This window comes from Astatotilapia calliptera, chromosome 13 (genome assembly GCF_900246225.1).
Source record: "Astatotilapia calliptera chromosome 13, fAstCal1.2, whole genome shotgun sequence".
NCBI lineage: Eukaryota > Metazoa > Chordata > Actinopteri > Cichliformes > Cichlidae > Astatotilapia > Astatotilapia calliptera.
Window position 1 is genome coordinate 31,661,423 of NC_039314.1, and position 24,640 is coordinate 31,686,062.

General features: G+C 41.3%; 1 protein-coding gene across 8 annotated transcripts in view; it reads left to right on the plus strand.

The window, feature by feature from the left end:
* The first annotated feature begins 7,625 nt into the window (after nucleotides 1-7,625).
* The window catches only part of col13a1 (collagen, type XIII, alpha 1), a 116,974-nt gene continuing 99,959 nt past the window's right edge, over nucleotides 7,626-24,640 (plus strand). For 5 of the 8 annotated variants that reach the window (XM_026190808.1, XM_026190809.1, XM_026190811.1 and 2 more), the window contains exons 1-2: nucleotides 7,627-8,418; nucleotides 17,897-17,966. In XM_026190808.1, coding sequence (XP_026046593.1) covers nucleotides 8,134-8,418; nucleotides 17,897-17,966 — 355 coding nt within the window. In that variant the 5' untranslated portion in view covers nucleotides 7,627-8,133. Of the gene's footprint in view, nucleotides 8,419-17,896; nucleotides 17,967-24,640 lie in introns of all 8 variants that reach the window. The other 3 variants (XM_026190816.1, XM_026190814.1, XM_026190815.1) reach the window with 2 other exon arrangements.

The window sequence follows — 24,640 nt, forward strand, 5'->3', positions numbered from 1 at the left end:
TTTAATCATTAGAGAAAAAAATATTCAATATTATTCATAATTATTTGGACTCTTTCTCTGTGACTGAGATACTTCCTCCAGACCATCAACATGTCTATTAGACCACGTTCCTATAAGACTCCTCAAAGAAGTGCTGCAGTTTTAAATATGATCAATCTATCCCAGTTACTGCACTTTGTACCACAGGCCTTTAAACTGGGCAGGGATTAAAGCCATCAGCTGACCCAGCTGTCTTAGCTAATTATAGGTTAAAATTCTTGAAAGAGTTGTTTTTAAACAGCTCACTGATCCTGTGGAGAGCAATGGTTTATTTGATGTTTCATCACAGCACAGAAACTGCACAAGTGGAGATCACAGACGATCTTCTTATGGCTTCTGATAGACAGTGGATGTGCTTGTTCTCAGTACAGTGTTTGATCATGTTGACCATTAATATCTGAATCATATCTAATAAATTCAAATTCAAATTCAAATTTTATTTGTCACGTACACAGTCATACACAGTACGATATGTAGTGAAATGCTTGGACAACTGCTCGTGACCTAAAGAAAACAAAAAAGGAAAAGGCTATGAATAAGAAAGGAAATAAATATGAAAAATTAAAAAGGGTAAATTTAACTAAGAAGGAATAAAATATAAATTATGGTTAAAAATGAAATAACTGTACAACACAAATTAGAATGAAGGGTAAATTTAACTGGGAAGGAATAAGATAAATATATAAATTAAAGTTGAAAATAAAATAACTGTACAACAAAATACACAATATAGAACTATATAAGAATGTATGAAGAAATCTAAATCTAAATAAATATATACACAATAACAGCAGCTGTACAAGTATTAACCGGAAATGAAGAATATAGTGACCAGTGTTGTGCAAAAAAACAAAACTCTCATTTGTCCCATTAATGGGGAGTCTTACACAGAGGTTATCATTGCTCAGGGTTCAGTGCTAGGACCGATGCTGTTTACATTATACATGCTTCCCTTAGGCAGCATCATTAGAAGACATTCATACATTTTCACTGCTATGCAGATGACACCCATCTCTATCCATGAAGCCAGGACATGTCCTTCAATGCACATATTAAACACATATGTAAGACTGCTTTCTTCCATTTGTGCAACATCTCTAAAGTTAGAAATATCCTGTCTCACAGTGACGCTGAAAAACTAGTTCATGCATTTATTACTTCCAGGCTGGACGACTGTAATTCATTATTATCAGGATACCTGCTGGCAGGTGTCACTGATTTCAACGCAGTATGATTTGGGAGCAGTGGCCCTTGGGATTGTAGTTCCTCCATCTCACCTGCAACATCATAGCACATGCAGATCACCCAGGGGCCTGAATCTCCTCCTGCTTAGTGGTGATGCTTTGGTTCGAGATCTCAAACTTGGCCCTTTTAGTGTGAAGGCAATGAAGCATCCATTAACCAGGCGGGTGGAGGTTGTTGCTGTCCATTTGGGTATTGCAAATACTTGACACATGCTGGTTAATATGTTCTGTCAGACAATCACATAACCATCAGCCAATGATGGTATAAGATTCCACACGTGTTTGGTGGTAGGTCCCAGTTTGCAAAGGTTTGCAGACTGGGAACAATGCAAACAGACCACTTACTGTGGTATAAATCTGAAAGTCCAGCTGTCAGTGCAGCAATGAAAAAGCCAGACTACTCACTTTACGTGAGAGAATTCAAGTGCTTTGGCAGCTTGGCAGTGATAGCTTTGGTTCCTTCTTTGGCTTCTGCTCAAACAAATGCAGTCAGAATAATAAAGCCAGCATTCATCAGTAAATAAGGCCAGAGGTGGGACAGAAATGTTAATATCTATGATCATCTTGGTGTCATGGTCCAGGGTCCTTTTGACCCAGAGTTTTGAGTTCTCTTGTGTTTTTTGTATTTTGGTGTTATTGTTTATGTTTTAGCGCCATTGTGTTTATTCCATGATACCTGGGTTTTTCTGTTCACTGTTGTTTATTAGATTTCCCCTTGTGCCTTTGCCCTCTGTTTGTCTGTGTTTATATAGTTGTGCGAGTCCTCGTGCCTGGTTTCTCCTCCTTGTTTCCCTAGTTTGCCATGTCTGCTCTCTCCCTCGTGTCCCTCGCTCCCTCTCGTCTGCCTGGTCCTCCACTCGTGTTTCCTGTTTTATTGTGAAGGTCCCGTGTTTCCCTGTCTCATTCTGGTTATTCGTGTCAGCTGTGTTCCTCGTGTGTTGTCACTTGCTTGTTATCCCTCTGTGTATTTAGATCTCCCTCATAGCTGTGTCTCTCCCTGTGTTTCCCTGTGTGCCTCTTCGTATTTGTAGTTTATCTTTTTTTGTATCACCATTCGGCAAATAAAGCTGACTTTTGGGTTTACGTCCTGTTTTTAGGAGTCTGCTTTTGGGTCCTATTCCTGCCTGCACACAGCCGCTGTTATCAACCCCTGTTGGTATGTGTCTTAGCCATGTTTCTCCAAACTTTTAATATACTCATTCTCATAATGCGACAGGCAATGATCAATCCAACCTTGCATATCTTTACAGTGTCCTCTTGACAGCCCAATAACGCAGGTGGTTTGGTACAATCCCCCCTCACAAACCATGTCCTATATACCGTTCAGGTTTAGACCATGCACCAGGCCAGACCTCTCGCTCAGTGTATTGGTATTTAACCCAGTAGTTGTCAGTCTTGGTTAAATAACCGAGCTTCTCAGCTTCTTCCTATAGGTCCCAGCTGGTAGAATCGGGGTCTGTTATGTGACCTTTTCTCTGAGCTTGCAGAAGCCGTTCAGCTGTTCTGCTGCTTTGCAGTAATATTTCCATTTTCCTCTGCCGCTGCTGCCATAGTGGCTATCTGAAGCAAACAACAATGAAGCAAAATTGCTTTGTCTTTAATCAGTTGTTCACAGGTTCTTGCATTTCCATTATGCACAAAGGTTAACAGTTTTTTTTGTTGTTGTTTTTGTCTCTTTTGTGAAACCTTACATAAACATTTAAAGCATTTCAAAAACAATTTGACTTAAAAGTGAACTTATTGCAATGAATTTACTGGTGCATTAAAAACTTGCTGTACTATTTGCAAGCCTTCAAAGGATCAACAGACTGCTTTTATTTTAGTGCTTTAATTAAAAAAATATTTCTTTCATCTAATAAAAACTCCACCTTTTCACCCTGCATGAAATGTGAAAGCCATAGTACTGACATGACGACAGTTATCACTCAGTGGCACCCAACAGTTCATGAGCTAACACAGCCTTCACCAACTTTTTTCACTACTGCAGACGGTAGCTGAGACAGACTACTAAACTTTAAAACTGAAGCCAAATTGTTATTCAGAGGTGTCAGAATGATTTCATTATTTTAATTAAGTGCTGCTAATTGTATACAGACATTATAATAAAATATAATCTTTTAACTTCAAGGGGAAGGAGGCTGAACAAAGTTCTTTGTTTGCTATGTTTGAAAAAGTCTTTTGAAAGGCAGAAATCTTGTTTTAGACACTTTGATGATGAACAGTTTGGGTTGTTGTTCTCACCATTTCAAAGATGCTGGCAGGTCAAAATGTTGAGTGTCTCTTAAACTTGCATGGAGGAACAAATACCACTGTGTTTAGAAGAGCCATAGCTTTCACTTTATTATAGTTTAATGAATTTTCAACTGACTAAAATGGTTTTGCCATAATGAAAGTATGTGTGCAGGGACTGAGTGGGTCCTAGCTTTCCTCGGCACCAGTGCTTGCTTTGCATTTTGGCTGTAGCTCAGGAGGTAGAGCAGGTCATCTAATCAAAGGTTAGTGGTTTGCATCTTTGGCTAGTTGCTCATTCCCTTTACCAAATCTAAAAATGGAACATACCAAAGAAAGCAGTCGCTCTCCTTTTATCCCACACAGCGCTGTCATAAAGCTCCTCGTCTGTCAATTAATATGTGCATACATCCTTTACATGACTGGTAGCTGTCTCCACTGTGTGAGTATTTCTGTTTCCTGCTAACAGTGACTGAATTAGACGGACAAAGCTGAGCAGCATTTTTTCTGGTGGTTTGCCCACGTGCATTGCAGCCTTTCATGGCAAACCGATGGGAGAAGTGTGATGTAGAGAAGAGTGTGAAAATGTTGTTAATAACTTACTTTTTATCAAGGAAAGCTCTGATAATGATGGAGAGGAGAAGGCAGTTCTGACATGTCCTGTCTAATAAACAGGCTGACCAGGTCGCCACGTGTATTTTTACATTCCCTGTAAAGAACTTTGTAATAGATTCCTGACTTTAACAGTACTATAAATAAATGTTACGTTTTTACTTTACTAGGTGCAGGCTCACCGAGCACTTTCAGATTAGCATCTATGAAACATGTAAACTGCTTTGCCAACAGTCCTTTTTCATTCAGAGTGGAAGAAACTACAAGCAGAGGAACAACCTTTGAGGTAGGCTCGAGCGGGGCAACAGTCTTTAAAAACTGGGGCCATTTCTCAATATGCATACTCGTGTGTACTCGTGTGTACTCGTGTGTACCTGCACTATAGTGGACTTGTGATACATCATCATTTATAGACAAAGTACTGTTCCCATTCAAAGTACGCATCAACTTAACTACGCTCAGAATTGTGTTCATGGTGCACTTACACGGTGACTTACATGGAGCCAAATATCCCAGAATGCATTTCATCCAGAACTCAAATGCAGCAGTTGGCAGACAAGAGTGACTAAAAAATTTTAAAGCCTTACTTGCAGAGCTGTCAGTATAAATGAATTAATTTTAATGTTGGGAATATTTAAACTCAGCAGGAAACATTTTCTCCGGGAGCAGAAACTGCATGTTGATGCGTGGAGATCCTGAAGGCTGCTCCAAAAATGATAAAATGATATTTTAGATATTTGCTCTGTTCTCTCCAAACCCGAGCAGACATCTATTTTAATTTATTAATATCTACTGACATAAAAATAAAAGCGTTTTAACATCAGACCTGTTTGCTTTTTATTCAATAAGCAGCGTGAGCTGTCCATACATATATGCTATTTTTAATAGGAGAGATTAAGTTTGTGATGTCATCGAGTACGCTTGAATGTAGAATGATCGCGCTGCGTTCTCGGGAATTTCAGAGTCCCGTGTAAACTTATAAAGTACAGACTAGCAAGAAGGCAAGTACTTGTGTTTAGCTTTTCAGAGTTGCTAGGTCAGGTATTTGGCCAGCAGGTTCAGAATGAAGCACACAATGAGCAGTTTCAATATGAAGTACACGTAGAAAAAGTTCAGGTTGTATTAAAGAAGCAACAAAAAACTCAGTCTCTAACTTTACAAGCTGGTAACCAAAAAACTCTGTTTCACATTTCATATGCTGAAAAACACAAGGATTAGTGTTTGAACAAGCAAGTTGGGGAGAAAAGCAAATTCCGTCTTACTCACTGAGGAGGATGTCATAGAGACCTGACAAACACGAATGTGGAAACCAGCTTAGGTGGAGGCAGGGATGGAAGCTCTGGCTGGTGCTGCTTCTTTTGTGTTGGATATTCCACCTTCATGAGTAGGACAGTTAAACACTGGCTAGCAGGGAGACAGGTGAGTCTGAGGTGGAGCAGCAAGGAGCTGGCTGATGAGGAGTAGTCGGGCAGAAAGAGTGAGAATTATGAAATTTCAATTCAATTTTATTTATACAGCGTCAAATCACAACAACAGTCGCCTCAAAGTGCTTTGTACTGTAAGGTAGACCCTACAATAATACATACAGAGGAAAAAAAACAACATATGACCCCAACAAGCAAGCACTTTGGTGACAATGGGAAGGAAAAACTCCCTTTTAACAGGAAGAAACCTGCAGCAGAAAGCCTGCAGACTGCAGAGGTGTGGAGTTCAGGACAGAAGCCGTGAGAGGACGGATGGTGACAATGACTAGGTCCCTTAGCCATGTGTGCAGCACCTCCAATAGTCTGGGATTCTCTGGGCACATGTCAGAAAGAGTCTTTTGGAGTCTCACATTCTCACAGTGCAGAAACTGCTCCAGCAGGCTGATGTCTGATGATGATGGTCATCATGTAGCTCTGTGTTACAAGCAGGTTTCAGACCCAAATGCAGAACTCAAGACCCAGAAGTGGACCAAAAAACTAGAGGTTCATGAGATAACATGGGAATAGAAACAGGTGGGAACACAACTGAAACTTGTGGTGGAAACAGGACAAAGGAAGCAAAAGTAAACACAGCTCCCACGAGACAAATGACTGATAGAATACAGTAGAAAGTAACTAAATGTGGAATCAAAGATGACAACCTGACAAACCACGGGAAACACAGAGGAACCACGATAACTTAAACAAGGGATAGAATACAGTCAATGTCATGGTTTCTTGTATTTGGTGTCATTTTGTATTATGGTTTATGTTTAAGCTTCGTTTTTCATTCTTGGGTTTATTCTGTGTTTTAGTTTCCCCTTGTCTCTTTGTTCTCTGTGTCCTTCTCTTGTGTGTGTCTTTGCCTGGGTCTCACAGTGTGTGTCACTTCCTGCTTTATTTTGAAGCTACCTCGTCTCATGTGTGACATTCAGTTTTGCTTCTATCCCATTAGTCAGATTTGTTCCTGGTGTTTCCACCTGCTGCCCATCCTCTCGTTATCCCGTGTATTTAAGTCTTCAGTTTGTCTCTGTTGTCACGTCATCAGTCTTCCTGCCATGTTTCCCCCTGTGCTGTGTGCTTCATGTTCTGTGGCTTAGTTTCCACACCAGGGGTTTATTGGCCAGTACTTTCAGTTTGTAGCTTTCAGCAATAAAGCTGTTTGAGTTCATGTTCCATCTCTGCATTTTGGTCCGCCCAAAAAGCAGAACCACAATAAGTAAAACCAAGAAGGCCCAAACACTAAACACATGTGAAAACCAACAAATCATCACTATCTAGAATAATTGCTTAACACTGAGAAATTCACATAACTCAACATAAAGTGAAACAAGACAAAACACAGATACTGGAACAGACAAAGCCTTTGAATATGGATATAAAGAGAAACAGTATAACCTAATGATGGCCTCCTTTACTCTTTGGACCTTTTATTATTCTAGCACAAACACCTTTTTCTCCCCAAGTCTGTGTCATTTATCACGAAACACTGAGGGGAGAGTTCCCACATGGCACTGCTTGTCAGTCAATTGTCCAATTACTGTTGAGCCTCTGAAAATTGTGGACTTTCTATAAAAATGGTGGTTACTCCTAAAGGCTTAATGGTTTGTTTAACCTCTTGAATTAAAGCAGAAACTCTCCACTTAAAAAACCCCAAACAGAAATGATGTTGCTCTTTGAGGGAAAAGAAAGAAATAAAAGTTCATAGATGATATTGTCCTGGCTCATGTTTGGTGTAAACTTGGATTCTGTTGTTATTTAAAGTTGTGGGTTGTGCAGCTTGAACTACTCTTATGTGGACTGTGTCAGAAAACAGTTTGAGAACCACAGGTTTAAAACAGAGTTTCTGTTTTTCTCATAGTTCACAGGCGACTGAGCGGGCACCATGGAGCTTATTGTGAACTGTAAATCACTCCAAACTACTCTAGCGTGTTGCTATATAATCTATCCTGGCGTGGCGAACTTGAATCTGCACAGAACAAGTTCACAGAAGCTAGCAGATCCTCTAAACGAGATCATTGTGGTGCGTTGTTTTGAGCAGCAGTCAGCGGGCACTCAGTATACCCGCTGTGTGACTTTGCGTCCTGGCTTTGCGCACCTAAAAATACCCCTGTCCAAGTACACGGATCAAAGGGGGTAGCAACACTGGCGAATCCCGCCCCGCCATTTAACCTAAAACCTCTCAGAGGAGGAGCATGCAGTGTGAGCAAAGAGCCGGCGACTTCCAGAGTTGTACAGAGGAGCGGGAGACTGGTTCGGGTTACAGGGACTGTCCTGTAGCACATAGTGGGATCGCTCTGAAGTAGCGAATGGGACAAACGGAGCCGAACACAAAGGAGTAAGACAGCGGAAGACTCGGACACGGAATGTTTCGGTTTTGAAGGTTTATGTAATTACTCATATGAGTGCAGCCAGATTGGTAAAGAACGGCAGAGTTTACTCAGTATAAACAGCCTCCTGCAAAGTTACAGATCGCCAGGATTCTTTCTGCGCAACTGTACACCTGATGAGCTTGGGGATTGTTGGGTGCATAGAGCCACACTCACATGTCTGAAATGGAACAGGAAAAGAAGTGGGGAGTCGCTGGTAAACCAGGTGAAAAGAGGCGCGTTGGCTTGAAGCAGCCGCTGTGGAGAGATTTGTCTTGCGTGACGTTTTGCATCGCGGTGTCCGTGCTGTCTGTTGGAGTTTGGATCGTAGTGTTTGTGCGGACGTCGGAGCTGCAGTCCAGGATAGTAAGTCTGGAACAGCAGCGGCTTTCTGCGTGGATGCTGTCCGTGGAACAGGTGGAGCCCGTCATCCTGGGTCGTCTCGACCAGATCCTGGAAGAAGTAAGAGTCGCTTAAAATGATGAAAAGATTTTTTTTTTTTTAATGATAAACAGAAATGTTTTTGCGCTGCCCCCCACCACACACAATTAATTTCTTTTGGAAAATAATTTTAGACGATTCTCTCTACAGCTGGTGATATAAGTGTATTGGTGTTTTCTGGATGCAGAGATCACAGAGGTAATAGTAGAGACTGTCATGATAAAGCATCAGTGAATCTCTCATTTAAGTATAGATATATGTATTTCCAGCGCTCTTATTCAAAGAGATGCTCCATTGCTCTTAAACAAAGCACTGTGGCATCTCCAAAGTACAACATTAAGAAGTTGCACAGGTGTTACATGCGTTTATCTTCTCTGAGATAACAGTGTGAAGGGCTCTCGGTGGCTGTTCACATCTGTTGCTTCTAAAGTTGCCCTCAGCGCTGCCCTCCAATTGATCACAGCTACACCAACAAGCACCTAACAGCCTGCACGGTGTTTAAAGATCCACAGGGAGCCGACTTTCCCTTCCTCTGTTTGCTGTAGCCCGGCTTTTAACCCCCCCCCCCCCCCCACACACACACACACACACACACACATACACACACTCACTCCTCGACCCCTTTCACTAGGGCCAGCATAATGCATTTAACAGGAGGAAAAATGAGCACGTGGTGGTTAGTGCAGAGCTTGCTTGCAGTCTCAAACCTGAAGTCAGTCATTCACCTAAACCCTTATACCTCAGTCAAAGGAGGCAGACTACATGTACAAGTGTCCCGTAGACCACCAGCTACTCAGACAGTATTTTATATTAATCATGTCTGTCAGTGATGGTCATCAGTTAGCACAACAATAGCTGGAATTTAGGCTGTGTGCTTTTCTTGCTAAAGATGGATGTCAGTCTTAGTCCAAATATAGCCCAGGGAGGGTGTCAAATTCTGGAGCCACGGTACTTTTGAAAAGAAATCTTGGGATTACAAAATGACATAGAAAGCCAGTGATTTTACTTGGGTTTATGGCTACTTTGATAGAAACTTTGTATAAATGCAAACGTTTATTTCCTCTGAGCAAATGATAACGTTATTAAATGGTATAAATCTAAAAGTAGTTTATTTCTTTGCAGTGACAGTTTGAGGTGTAGGGCCTACTAACATATGAGTGAAAACAAAACAAACAATAATAAAAAGACAAAGTGAAGTTTTACGGCCAGTTGGGGCCATTCAAAGGTCCAGTTTCAGTGCCTGTGCCTCCAGGGGGGCCCAGTGGGGAGGATCTGTTTCCAGACAGGCCCAGGGTGATGTAGCTTGTCTCTTTGTTTAGCACTGTGAGTATAAACTGTCATTATTAATGGGACATGAGCACAGATGTGCCTTTCTATACAGAAAGAGGATGGCAGAGAAATCTGTGGGATTTTCTCCCAGCGCTGTCCAGAATCAGCCACCCTGTTTCCTTCAGTGATGACCGATTTCCTCTGTCGTGGAAAATATGGCCAGGAGTCCTTATTGTTATTCCAGTAAAATCTGGAGTGCAGCACAATCAACTAGTTTACTGCATAATGTTCCAGGTATAGTTTGTTTGCAGTCCTGGGGAGGAAGTTGCATCTTTTTACCTTGACGTTAACACTACATATACTATTGCAATACTCTATATTGCCATAATTATTTACTCGCCCATCTAAATAATTGAATTCAGGTGTTCCGATCAGTCTCCTGGCCACAGATGTGTAAAATCAGGCTTGTCAGCGTACAGACTCGAAGAATCCCAGCGTGCTACTGTGATTGGATGTTACCTTGCAACAGGTCCAGTCATAAAATGTCCTCGCTACTGAATACGTCGAGCTCAGGAGGCAGAACAGGTCAAGTACTAATCAGAAGGTTCGTGGTTTGGCTGCTCCAGCCGCCATGTATCCTTGGGCAAGACGCGAAGCCCATGTTGCTCATGAGATGCATCCATAAGAGTATGAATGTGTGAATGTCAGACAGAGAGGACTGATGTAGACAGAAGTGCTTGTAGGAATTGTAAAAAGCTCTTTGAGTGTAAAACCCGAACCGGCCTGTTTACAGAGACGGCCTCTTTTACTCCTCTTCCAAACCAAAATTAGATTAGATTAGATTAGATAGAACTTTATTAATCCCTCGGGTGGGTTCCTCTGGGAAATTCGATTTCCAAAAAGCACAGCACCGACAGAAGTTACAGAGTTACAGAATATTATATATATATATATATACACACACACACACACACACACATATAAATACAGAGACAATATAAATAAAATATACGAAGGGGATAAATAGAATAAATAGGAATAAAAAATAAAAATACAAGTGAATGAATTGCACATTTCGAGTATTGAGGTCTATTGCACTGTTGACTATTTACAAAAGTATTGCACAAAAGGTATTGCACAGTGAGGTGAAGAGGCACTACAGCTTAGTTGTTCCCCCCTCCTTTGTCCTCCTGTTTCCCCTCCCTCTCCCCTCCAGAGAGGAGTTAAACAGTTTGATGGCGTGTGGGACAAAGGAGTTTTTAAGTCTGTTAGTTCTTGTCTTGGGGAGAAGCAACAAAAAATGTGGCATCTTCCAAAGAGTAACCTTTAACCTTTAGGTGCAAATATACTCTTGTGTGTTGTGCCATGCATTTATAGAGTGGCTGTTTGGTGCGAGCACTCCCAGCTGCACTGTACAGGATGCACTATGTTGTTGCTCCCAAACACTATGCCTGCTACTCTCCACCTTTTAGTTTTAAAACTGCAGAGCTCCTACAGTTTATATAATCTACCAGTCAAGATGACAGAAGTTTGCACCGCACCTATTGATCTTTGAAATCAGGTGTTTTTACTTCCTTTGTCAGAAGTGCATAAAACGAAGCCCCCAGCCATCCAGTGTACCTTTACAAACATCTGGAAGAATGGGTCAGTCCTGTAATATGATGCCGTAAATCAGTCTGCTCTCCCACAAACAAAGATAAGAGGTATCATCACAAAATGGAAGCGTTTAGGAATCACAGAGTGGCACACCTCAGAGAGTTGCAGAGTAATGAGGTGCCTAATACACTCAACAAAAATATAAACGCAACACCTTTGTTACTGCTCCCATTCCCCATGGGATGGACGTAGAGACCTAAAATTCATTCCAGATACACAATATAACCATCCCTCCCAAACAGTGGTCACAAATCAGTCCAAATGTGTGGTAGTGGGCACATCTGCTATATTGAGATAATCCATCCCACCTCACAGGTGTGCCACATCAGGATGCTGATCTGACATCATGAGTAGTGCACAGGTGTACCTCAGACTGCCCACAACAAAAGGCCACCCTGGAATGTGCAGTTTTTTGCGCTATTGGGGGTCTGGGGACCCAGAACCGGTCAGTATCTGGTGTGACCACCATTTGCCTCATGCAGTGCAACACATCGTCGCATGGAGTCTGTCAATTGTGGCCTGTGGAATGTTGGTCCACTCCACTTCAATGGCTGTGCGAGGTTGTTGGGTATTCGTGGGAACTGGTACACGCTGTCGTATACGCCGGTCAAGCACATCCCGAACATGCTCAATGGGTGACATGTCCGGTGAGTATGCTGGCCATGCAAGAACTGGGACATTCTCAGCTGCCATCTGGCCTGAACAATGTGAACCATGATTCATCCGTGAAGAGCACACCTCTCCAACGTGCCAGACGCCATCGAATGTGAGCATTTGCCCACACAAGTCTGTTACGGCGACAAGCTGGAGTCAGGTCAAGACCCCGATGAGGACGACGGACATGCAGTTGAGCGTCCCTGAGACGGTTTCTGACAGTTTGTGCATAAATTGTTTGGTTGTGCAAACCAATTGTTCCAGCAGCTGTCTGGGTGGCTGGTCTCAGACGATCTTGGAGGTGAACCTGCTGGATGTGGAGGTCCTGGGCTGGTGTGGTTACACGAGGTCTGCGGTTGTGAGGCCGGTTGGATGTGCTGCCATATTCTCTGAAACGCCTGTGGAGACGGCTTATGGTTGAGAAATGAACATTCAATGCACGGGCGACAGATCTGGTTGACATTCCTGCTGTCAGCATGCCAATTGCACGCTCCCTCATTGCTTGTGGCATCTGTGGCATTTTGCTGTGAGACAAAACTGCACATTCCAGGGTGGCCTTTTGTTGTGGGCAGTCTGAGGTACACCTGTGCACTACTCATGATGTCAGATCAGCATCCTGATGTGGCACACCTGTGAGGTGGGATGGATTATCTCAATATAGCAGATGTGCCCACTACCACACATTTGGACTGATTTGTGACCACTGTTTGGGAGGGATGGTTTTATTGTGTATCTGGAATGAATTTTAGGTCTCTACGTCCATCCCATGGGGAATGGGAGCAGTAACAAAGGTGTTGCGTTTATATTTTTGTTGAGTGTACATAAATTCTGCCTACCCTCTGCTGACTCAGTAGATGCAGACTTTCATAAATGCATCTGTGATGGATGTCCACGGCCAAACGACCGCTGTGGGGTTAATGTGTAGGTCGGCCAGTCTATCTCAAGTCTATCTTATACTCCATCATTCAGCACAATATTCATACAAAATCATTCATACAAAATGTATTAATATTTTTTAGTACTAATCATTATTTTTGACAACCGTCGCTATTAATATGTTTATGTGCCCATGTAAACACCGTTGGCTGACAGTTTCAGTGCAAATGAAACGCTGCAGCTGAGCAACAAGCTTTGAAACGAGACAAGCAAAAATCCCTCATTTGAACTTTGTCATAAAGTTTAGTTTATGACAAAGAAAATGATTGTTTTCATAACAGTCCGTCAATGAGTCCTGTACATGTGTTAAAATCAGGGTTGGACACATATTTGAGCAACATATATCTGTTAGACTGTCGCTTTCACAGCACAAAACCTTTGAACCAGAGTATTAAAATGAATCACAAAAGTGATATAATACGCAGTATTATTATTAAGCAGTAGCAATAATGCTATAATGAGTGGTGGCCCCATGATCGGAAGGTCGGGGGTTCGATTTCCCTGAATAGCTACCCTGAGGTACCCCTGAGCAAGGTACCGTCCCTACACACCGCTCCCCGGGCGCCCAATGGCTGCCCACTGCTTCACTGAGTGAGAGGAATTTCCCCACGGGGATCAATAAAGTATACATCATTATTATTATTATTAATAATAATAATAATAATAATAATAATAATAATAATGAGTAATCCTAAAACTATAGACGATGTCAGAAACACAGCTGTGGCAGTGAGTAGAGCAGCACCACCTCCTGTTGTTGGAGTGAAAGGCCGATCCAAAGATACCCTGGCAGAGTCAAAATAAGCTTCGTGTTAAGTCCTGCAGGGGTTAAAAGCCTGCAAAGGAAATGAGAACACTCTGGCTGTAATTACTAAACTCTAAATGCAACAGTTTTGTTAAACTAGTTGAATTAAAGTTGAGAGCGTGCACTTCACTCTCACTGCGATTGTTGGTAGTGTGCAGAGGCAAGACTACAAAAGCAGACTGTGCAGATACGTGTTAGGATGAATGGAGATGCATTCGAGTGTAGGAGAATATTAATGTCAGGAATTTTAAAGGCAGTGCGTCTGACAGACTGCTGTTTCTGTGACCTTTGACATGGGCAGAGCTGATTGCTGCAGACGAACTGATTCTTCACTCTCTATTATTCCCATTATGTAGCCTAGAAGCTGTGTCTTTAAGTATTGTTGCAGGCTGCCTGGCTCCCTTAAAGCCGCTAAAGATTTCTCCAGTTGTGAGTGGGGTCTGCCAATATCAACCGAATAAATTCCTGAAAGGATTCATGAATAATATGAAGTGGGCTAAGAGAATTTTGAGTGCAGTCCTACAATTGCTTCCACATGATAGTTTTGAAGGACATGAGCGCTAAAGTTTGGTTATTTCATGGCAGTGTGATCTCTCAGTTTCACATGTAACCCTCTACTTAAGGAATAAAGCACTCACAGAATGCCTGCAGGACGCAGTTTACTGACATTGGGCTGCTCTCCAGCCATTATGCTTCTTAAAGTTTGAAACAAAGCACTTATTAGATCATTGAACAGTGAAACTGCCGTAAATTGGACTCAGGCTCCGTCTAACAATGAGGAGTCGTTATAAGCAGTTTTGAACTTCAGCACGCTGAAAGTTTTCACCCTTATATAACAACCTTAGTTATGCTCATGTGACACATTTGCCTGTTTACACGATAACTAAAGTGGACACCAAACTAACAGGCACTACTGAAGCAGTGGTCAGAATCACAGTATCTTCATAACATCCCCTTCAACACCTGTTGCAGGCATCTAAATGCCTTCCTGGCATTCGTCTGCCAGTAACCAACACCAGCGAGACCCAAAGCTGTGATGTCGAGAATGTACTCGGATGGTTGTGTATTTTGTTCAGTGTCAAATGATATAAGCATTTAAAAAAATCAAAGCTATTCAATAAAGTCTGATTTTCACAACAGTCACAAAACTTTCATTTTTATGATAAAGGTTTTGTGATGCTACCTACCTACCTATTGATGTGAATTCTTTTTGTACACACGATAGCAAAACGAGCAAGACATGACATGAAAAAGGGACCAGTAGCTCATGTCACGTCAGTATTCATGCAAAGCCGGTTGCTGTGTCCACACGGCGTGATTGATAGTCAGAGCCAACCCCCTATCCTTAACTCATCCCAACCCTAAAGCTGGAGTTGCCACAGCTGACTTTGGTGAGGTTTGGTGATGACCAGTGGAAGAAATGCTTCAAATAAAGTCTCTTATGTATGAAAATGCTGCATTGTTACATTTTTCAGAGAAATCAGAGGTAGTTGATCAGAAAAATGTTCTGAAATTTGATGATTTGAGATGAATGACCCTACAGATTCTTTGAAATAACTCACACAAAGTCTCTTGTGAGCAGATGTTGAACTGAGCTGAGCTATCGGGAGCTATTGTGGTGAATTTCCAAACCGAGTGGGTGAATCCACTCAGCACGATTAGCTTAAATTCAGATGAACGTCTGGTGCACTTGATAAGAACACCACAGCTGTTCTGCAACAGTTCAGCATAATGCATTCATGTAAACTCAAAGGACCACTATTAACTGTGCACCTGGTATTTTCATGCAACCTTTCAATAAGATGAAGTTAGTATATCTCAGCTTGCAAGATGTTTCACAACAATAACCCCAAAATTGTATATAATGTACACTGTGTCTGTTTAAAAAACTAAATAAGGACATTACCACTCCTACCTTCTTCTTTCTGGTCCTGTCTTTCTTACATTTTGCTTCATCTCTGAAGCGACGTTATGTCAAAGTCTTTTGACTTCCTGGGAAACACAACTGCTGTCTTTAAATTGGTGCGCATATTGTGTGACAAACTGCACAATGTTTGTTAAGTTGTTAGAAACTTGCCACTTTAAAAGCATTAAGCTCTTTATCCTCACTCGTTCCTATAGTGTTAGCTAGATGCTGAAATACTGTGACCACAACGTACCTGTTCTATAAATGCGCTTCATCTCTGTTCTGTGAATATCGAGCTGTAAATATGATGTTTCCCCCTCTGTCATCTTTTCATAAACCATTTAGGTTTAATTGGATTTAATGTGGGTGTGGTGATTGGCACTGTTGCTAGCCGGTCATGTAGTTACCAGGGTTAGGTTAGCTGGTGACTCTAAATTGTCCGTAGGTATGAATGTGCCAGTGTCTGTCTGTCAGTGTGAGACTGGCCACCTTCCAGGGTGCCTCTCGCCTTCTGTTAGCTGGTACAGTGACCTTGAAATACGGGGGAATAATGACATTTCTCTTTTATGCATCATGTCGTCATAATCAAGTGATCAAGCCTCTGATCAAAGTTTCTTATAATTCTTCCCTCGTAAGGACAGTCTATGGCATGAAGTCAAGCTCAGCACACGCATGCACAAAGAAGCCATCGCGCACACCAGCGCCTGCTTTGCGACTGCTGCAGCTACTCCATGTTCTCGTAGCTCAGCTGAATCTGGCTTGAGTCAGTTTTGACAGACGTTCTTGGAGCTGTTTGCTTGGTTGCTAAATTTTAATGACTTGGGGTTATCTCTGTGCAGCTAACCAGCTGGTTAACCTTCGTTATGTCTGTTGTAGAGTGACGGGGAAATGCCACACAACTTGTCGGTTGTCACTGCTAAGGAGCTTGGAAAATATACTGCTAAACTATTTCCTGTACGATTTTTAATTTTAACTTACTAACTAGTCTCACACCGTTTGTCGTAGAGATGCTGTTCGAGCGGCTCTTTTGTGCGATGAATGCTTCTATTCAGATTTTAAAAATTTTGGACAGTTCCTAAAATATTCTAGGTAAGGTTGTGAATTCAAGTAGAGCATGGATGCTTTTAAGGATCAAGCATGGTAGAACTGTATGCTCTGTGGAATGACACCACAGTAATGTAAAAGCACACTGCGCCACTTTCTTAGGTACACTTGCAGGGTGCTTCAGATTGTGTGTGGGATTTTGTCTGAGGGTGTAGCTGGGTGCACTGGGATGTCTCCTGATAAACCTGCTACATAAGGAACATGTTGTCTGACTTTCTTCCCTGTGCATCTTTGCTGATTTGTTGAAGTTGTGAGTTTTACGAGTTGTCTTTACATGTTTGTCTTTTCTTTTCCGTATGGTTTAGCAGAAATGTTTTCTGCCTGACGTTGCAGGGTCCTGATTACCCCAAGTTTGTGTTCCACAGGGTGGTGGGACTCAAATATTAGGTAGTGTTCTGTGTGTGTGGGCTTCTGGTAAACTTCAGTCGTCCTCAGTGCACACAAACTGTACATCTTTGTGTCTTCCCTGGTGAACTTTATATGTCAAGAGTTGATGGGAGCAGTGAAGGATTTTACTTATTGGGTTTTTATTTTTGAAAACAGAACATCTTTCCCAGTGGTTAGGTGCTGTCTGCTTGAAGGAGCCAAGGGTGTCACTTTCCACTTCCTCCATGTAAAAGTTGGCTACAATCGGTTACAAAAGTGTGGTGGTGAGGCAGTGCTGTAACAAATCTGACTGGGGGTACAGCTGGGTCTGTTTTCTAGGGAACTGTCAGTTATCTGATGGTCTCCACTGCTTCAGGTATATAAGTGATGAGACCACATCACTATGGAAGGACACCATCTGGATTCAGCTCAAGTTTGCAGAGCGTCAGTCGAGTGTTTGATGTGATGGGGTGTGCTCTCCATGAGGGGATTTAGGATGTTGGTGATGTGCTTGGAAATGTTGCAGGTGGCTGAGTTAATCCTGCTAACAATAGGTCGACTTATGTTTAGATCTTCGCTATAGCATAAGGTGGTGGTCTGTGGGGCAGTCAATAGCTCCCCCCACCCTCAAGTTGTTGTAGACAGCTGATGACTTTTGTTTTTGTAGAGGCTTTTTTTATCTCATCTTCAGACTTCATAAGAATGGCTGTCACTGAGAACTGCAGTAGTTTCAGTGAGATGTTCAGTTGAGTGAACAACAGTAACCTTCAGTTTAACATTCCTCTGTTCTTTGTCTCACACAGAAGCTTGCAGCGCGACTACCAAAGACGCGGGATGTGAGAGAAGTTTCCCACAGCTGCCTGTGTCCCCCAGGTACGTTCCTCAGTTATTCACTTATCCACCGGTTGCTTACTTTCTGATGGACTTGATTTCATTTGTCACCGTTATTCAACATAAGAAACTGCAGCTTACTGTAGCTTCATAGTTGTTGTTTTGATATTGCTGTTATTGATACTTTTATTCTGCGTTGACAGTGGACATCCAGAATATGACGCTATAACATGTGCTTTCATTAGTTATTAAGAGAAGCTTTTGTTATTCAGCTTCATGGACGTAATGCTGATAACTAGCTGTAAGTAAAACGAGGAGCTGCAGAGTTTCCCAGCTGGGATACAACCTGGACAGGTCACCAGTGTATCGAAGGGCACCTGCAAGCATCACCTTAAATTACTAGTATAGCTCTATAAGAGGAGACAGTTATTTGTACAAAGGCTTAAATAACTGCCCACTGTCGAGGGTACAAGGGTAGTACTTTAGAGAGTGATTATCTTGCCTGAAAGTACATTAGCTACTTTATTTCCTGAGAGTGTGGATCTGAACTATTGCCTTGTTTTGAGTAAACAGTAAGGTCTGGTGTGTTTTACTGTGGTACAACTTGTTGTCCATCTGGAACTTTGGTCTTGTGTTCTTCAGCCTAAAGCATCTAAAAACAGGGTTGAAGGTGAACGGTGAAGTGTATTTGGAGCTCAGCGGGCAGCCAGGAACTTTCTATGTTACATCATGCAAACCTATGTGGCATCATTGAAGCACTTTCACATGGAAATGGTTGTGGTAAAAATCCCATACCTGAAACAGTCTAGTTATAAGTTGGACAGGGTGTCATTCTGGTTCTGAGAGCCTTCATGTTGTCAGTTTATTTGTTAGTCAGAGCAGACACACCAGCTGCTGTGACTGTTTATCAGGAAAACCGACTAATTCAGCCACAACTGTGGCAGAAAAGTGTTTAGAAAAAAAGCACCTTCAGGTTCAGGTTATTCTGAAATTGCCCCATTTATGCATTTATTCCAGCATCTTTGTTTAATCATGTGGGTTTTTAGCACGATTATCTGTAAAAATGGCTGCACTTTCCTTACAGTTCTTGCATTAGTATTGTTCAATCCCTTGAAGGAAAGCTAAACACATCTTGATTGTTTGACTTAAAGTCCAGTGTGGTGGTCTGGAGAAGCATCACTACAAAAACATATGGACTAAACTATAGTTAGTGAGCTTTGAATCCATGTATAGCTGCCACCAGCTCGCTGGAAGTCACCCTGTCTATTTTGCTGCATGGATTTTGTGATATATTCACATATATATGTGAATATATCAGCTGATCCAGCACGCTGGTGCTCGTGTTCTCACTAGAACCAAGAAAATAGAGCACATAACTCCAGTTCTAAAGTCATTACACTGGCTCCCTGTAGCTCAGAGAATAGACTTTAAAGTGCTTTTATTGGTGTATAAATCCTTGAATGGGTTAGCACCAGAGTACATTAGAGATCTGCTGTCATGGTACAAACCATCCAGATCAGTTAGCCCCTCCAGCTCTCGTTTACTGACCGTCCCCAGAACCAGAACTAAACATGGAGAAGCAGCTTTTAGTTTCTATGCTCCTCACATCTGGAACGCACTATCAGGAGAATGCAAAGCTGCAGAGACACTGAACTCTTTTAAGTCTAAAATTAAAACCTACTTATTTAGACTTGCTTATGAGTAACTGATCCTATTATGGCTCTCTACCTGTTTGTTTTTGATTTTTCATATAAGTTATTGTCTTGATTATTGTTTTATCGTAAATGCTTTCTTCTAAATGTTTTTCTTGTATTTTTACCTTTTAAAGTGATTTATGTCCATTTTATGTGTTTTATTTTAATCATGTAAAGCACCTTGAATTGCCTTGTGCTGAATTGCCTTGTGCTGAATTGCCTTGTGCTGAATTGCCTTGCTCTACAAAGCCCCCCCCCAGTGTCCACCCGGTGCCTGCCACTCAGCACCAACCACATATCCACTACATCCAAATGGCTGCCATGATTTGATTATTTTCAGGGCCAACTGAGAGGCAGAACTCGGAGACCTAGATGAAAACAAACAAAAACATATTCTTTAATCCCAAAGGGCTCAATTTTAGGCCCACTGCTCTTTTTACTGCATGTATTGCCTCTGGGTTCCATCCTTAGATGGCATCAGATCTCTTTTCATTGTTACACTGATGGCTGCCAAATGTATTTAGGATGGATCTCCATAAAACCTCTCTTGACATGTCTAGATGACATTAAAGCTTGGTTTTATTTTCATTAACATTTAAAAAGCTCAAAGCCAACAGAGGTGCTGGTGTTTGGACCCAGTGGTCCCTCTGAGTCCTCCTCTGCAGAACCTTGGGACTCCTGGAAGTTTATTTTAAACGGTGATTTTAAATTGGACAGCCAAATTAGAGCAGCAGTGAAGTCCAGTTTTTATCATTTAAGCTGACTGTCAGCAGTGAAATCTTTTCTTTTGAGGCAGCACTTTGAAACAGTGATCCATGCTTTTATTTCTTCTTGTCTGGACAACTGTAACTCACTTTATGTGGGGCTCAGTCAGTTGCTCTCACGTCTGCAGCTGCACGACTGCAAACAGGAACCTGTAAAAGAGAGCATACAACCTGTGCTGGCCTCACTGGCTGCCTGTGTCTTTTAGAGTTCATTTTAAAAATCTTATGATTGTTCTTAAATACTTTCACAATCTTGCCCCACCGTACCTATCTGAGCTTCCTCATCCCTACATCTCTTCGTCATGCTCCTGGAAGTACGAAGATCCAGGAGGAAGTTCAGAGGGGGCGGGCCTTTTCTATCGTGGCTCCTAAATAATGGAATAACTCGCCCTTGCATGTTAGAGAGGCCCCTTCACTGTCCACTTTTAAAACATGTCTTGAAGCACATTTTTATTCTTTGGCTTTTGGCCTCAGTGAGACTTAGTTAATAAGTAATTTAATTACAAGAAAAAGAACTAATTAATTATTTTACTTTTTTCTTTAATTTGGCTTTTATTTATATCTTATGTATAAGTTAACTTATGTATAAGTGCCTTATAAATAAATATGATGATAATGATAATCCGAGTACAGTGTTTAAAATTAGTATTGCACACGTAAATATATTTCTAAAGTTAACCTGAAGTTCTCATCAGGTGTTGGTAACAACCCATCCAGTCCACACATGCAAAACATTAAACCATAGATGTCCATAAATTAGGTGATGTGTAATAATGAAATATGACGCACAGGAGAAGTATTAAACACAGTTACTGAAATGTATGTAATACCTACAGAAACCAAACACATGGTGAGTGAAGAGCGGTGAGAGGAGAATTACTCCATCATGGGAAGGCCTCAGCAAAACAAGCTGATTTTAACATAACCAAGGGTGGGTCAGAAGTAAGCCAGCAGACTGAGAGCAAAGTGCTTCATTGGGGTGCACTATAAAGGTGTTTAGGATAGCTAGGCATGATTATTCAAGACCTCATATGTGAAAAGAAGGACTTAAAATTAGATTCTGCATTTCACAAGGAGCCAATGAAGGCCAGCAGATATCGTCAGACACATTGCTAATGGCTAAATAAGCCTTTTATCCAGAGTCTGAATGTTCAGTGAGAGTCTGGTTTACTCTCCAGGGGAAAATGATCAAGGAAAATGTGCATATTTGAACATCAGAGTGTCTATTAATAACGATCAAGGATAAAAACAACAAAACGGAGAAGGAATTCTGTTTACCGTACTGTTTACAGCTGAGACAAATAATGACCTCATCAGCGTGTCAGAGCACAGTTTAGATAATGACAAGCCCACAAACAGACTATCCTCACTTATCTTTCTATTTCAGGTTCATTTTTCTGTCTTTAACACCTAATGTGTCATATTTGATACCTGCGCTTTTGTCCGTTTTTGAGACTTCTGCATCATTAGTGTAATCGGCAGTCTGAGTTGCTTGATAAATAAAACTATATACGATACGTACCGCCTCCTTGAGAGGCTCCTTTTAGACAATGAAGAGTAGAAGTTACAGAATCCAACGCGATAATGATAAAGCATTGGCATGTCACAAGTGTTGGATTCTGTCTTTTTTGTTGTACTCTGTAATTAGTTTTGCAGTAAATTTAGTGTTTCCTATACATAGATCATACCTGGGAGAGCTGTGGCTCAGGTGGTAGAGCGGGTTGTCTACTAAGCGGAAGGTTGATTCCTTAGTCTCCTGTCCAGATACCAGAGTATCGTTGGGCGAGATGGTGAAACCTAAGTTACCCCCAGTGTTCCATCGGCGTGTGAGGTTGTGGGACTTAGAAAACCTTTAGGCATACATACATGTAATAGCTGTATGGATGTCTGTGTGATTGAGAGCTGTTAGAACAGTCGTAGAACAGTCCCTTCTTTCTTATTTTGAAACTGTGAGACAGTCAGAGCACCAACCAGAAACTAAAGCTGGTCCAGAGCTGGTGTCCCAGTGCTGTGGCTTGCTGCAGTCCAGAACAGTTTAGTTGGAGTTCATCTGTGGGATTAGGAACTTATTATTTATCCATTAGTGTTTTTCCTCAAGTGTATATTATATTATCATTTATTTATGTAAAAGTTGATTGGGGATTTTTGTTGTCCTTATTAGTAGTATTGGCAACTTTTAATTATTAATAAAAGGCTTTTATTCTGAACATAAAGCTTTCTCCTGACTTTTGGGAACATTGTGATCACTTACAGGTGAAATAATAACACTCATTAACTCTTCATTGTGGCACCTGTTGAAGGTAATATAATAGAGAAGCAGAGAAATGGGCAGGCCTAAGGATCTGAGTGAGTTTGAAAGGCCAGATTGTGATGAATGGGTGAATGAGGAAAGTGCTTTGAGTCAAAAGTGCAAAAGGATGCACAGTGGGACCGAGGCAATGTGATGTTTTGGGCTACGTTCTGCTGGGAACCCTTGGGTCCTGCCATTACTATTGATGTTAGTTTGATACGTATCATCTACCTGATATTTGTTGCAGACCATGTACACCCTTGAATAACAATGGTTTTACCTGATGGCCGTTGATAATGTGCTCCACCACAAAGCAAAACTGGCCAAGGATTGTTTCGACAAGCACAGCGATGAGTTTGAGGTGTTGCCCTTGAAACTTTCCAGATCTCGATCACATTGAGCATCAGTAGGATGTGTGAGACACAAGCCTGATCCACTGAGGCCCCACTTTGCACCTTACAGGACTGTACAGCTGTTCTGGTAGTAGGTGGTCATAATGTTATGCCTGACAAAGTAATTCAAATTCAACAGTCGTTCAACTGAACAAACTGAATAGAGTTCAAAAGTCCAAAAAGCAGGGACCACCGAGTCATTACACCTTGCTTCTTTTATTTGTTGTTCTTTCAGGAAAATATGCTACATTGTTATGTAATGATATTGAGCTACAGGCAAAGTAAATATACATTGTGCCGCTTGAAATAAGCTTGTAAAGGTCTGTTTAGCAACGATCAGAGGAAGTTTACATCATTATCACATAAACACAACTTGATGACTGCTTGTGTTTCTATATTTGTGAATGAAATCAAGTCATTGTTATGTTTCAGGACAAATAATACACTTTGTATATGTTACACAAGGTTTTCAGCAAGAACAGCCAATTGGGTAAAAAGTTAGAACTGAATGAACTTTGGCATCAGTTAGACAAGCTGACACAAAAGTGACGATAGCAGTGTACCCCAAAGACGATCACTATTATTATTATTATTATTATTATTATTATTATTATCATTAACTCCTTTATTTAAACAAGCTCGTGGAGATGAAAATCTCGTTTTCAAGAGAGACAAAAAACAAAAATCAACAGATGACTACATTAAAAAAACAAGCACCCCTTACACATGACGGCAAAGTAAGAAAAACCATGAAGGGATACTAAAATGTATATTTATTACACGGAAACTATAACACAAGGCTTTGGAATATTTGGCGTGTCAAAAACTGTAAACTCTCGTCTTCTGAATGAAGGTCTGCCTACGATGGACACCTTAATTGTTTCCCTTCCTGGTTATATATCAATCAATCAATCAATCAATCAATCAATCAATCAAAATTTATTTATATAGCACATTTTTAAGACCGAAGTACACGAAAGTGCTTTCCAGTAAAATCGCAGTACAAATAAAATCACAATAAAATATAAATTACAAATATATAAAATATAAGATAATTACATAATCTAAATACAGAGCCAGATGTAAATTACCCTAATTCGCCTTAAATGCCAGATCAAACAAATACGTTTTTAAACATGATTTAAAAGACTGAATGGAATCTGATGCGCGAATATGAAGAGGGAGAGTATTCCATAGCCTGGGTGCAGCAACGGCAAAGGCACGGTCTCCTCTGGTCTTCAGCCGAGACCTAGGTTGCACCAAGAGCAGTTGGCCCAATGATCTTAGTGCTCTCTGAGGGCTGTACAGACAGAGGAGATCAGCTAAGTAGTCAGGTGCCATATTGTTTAAAATTTTATAAGTAAACAATAGAATTTTAAAATCAATTCGATATTTGATAGGAAGCCAGTGTAAATTTTTCAGAACAGGGGTGATAGAGTCAAACTTTCTAGTGCCGGTCAAGAGACGTGCTGCAGCATTCTGGACCAGCTGCAGACTCTGCAGAAGAGAAGATTGTAGACCCAAGTAGAGTAAGTTACAATAGTCCAGTCTTGACGTAATGAAAGCATGAATGAGT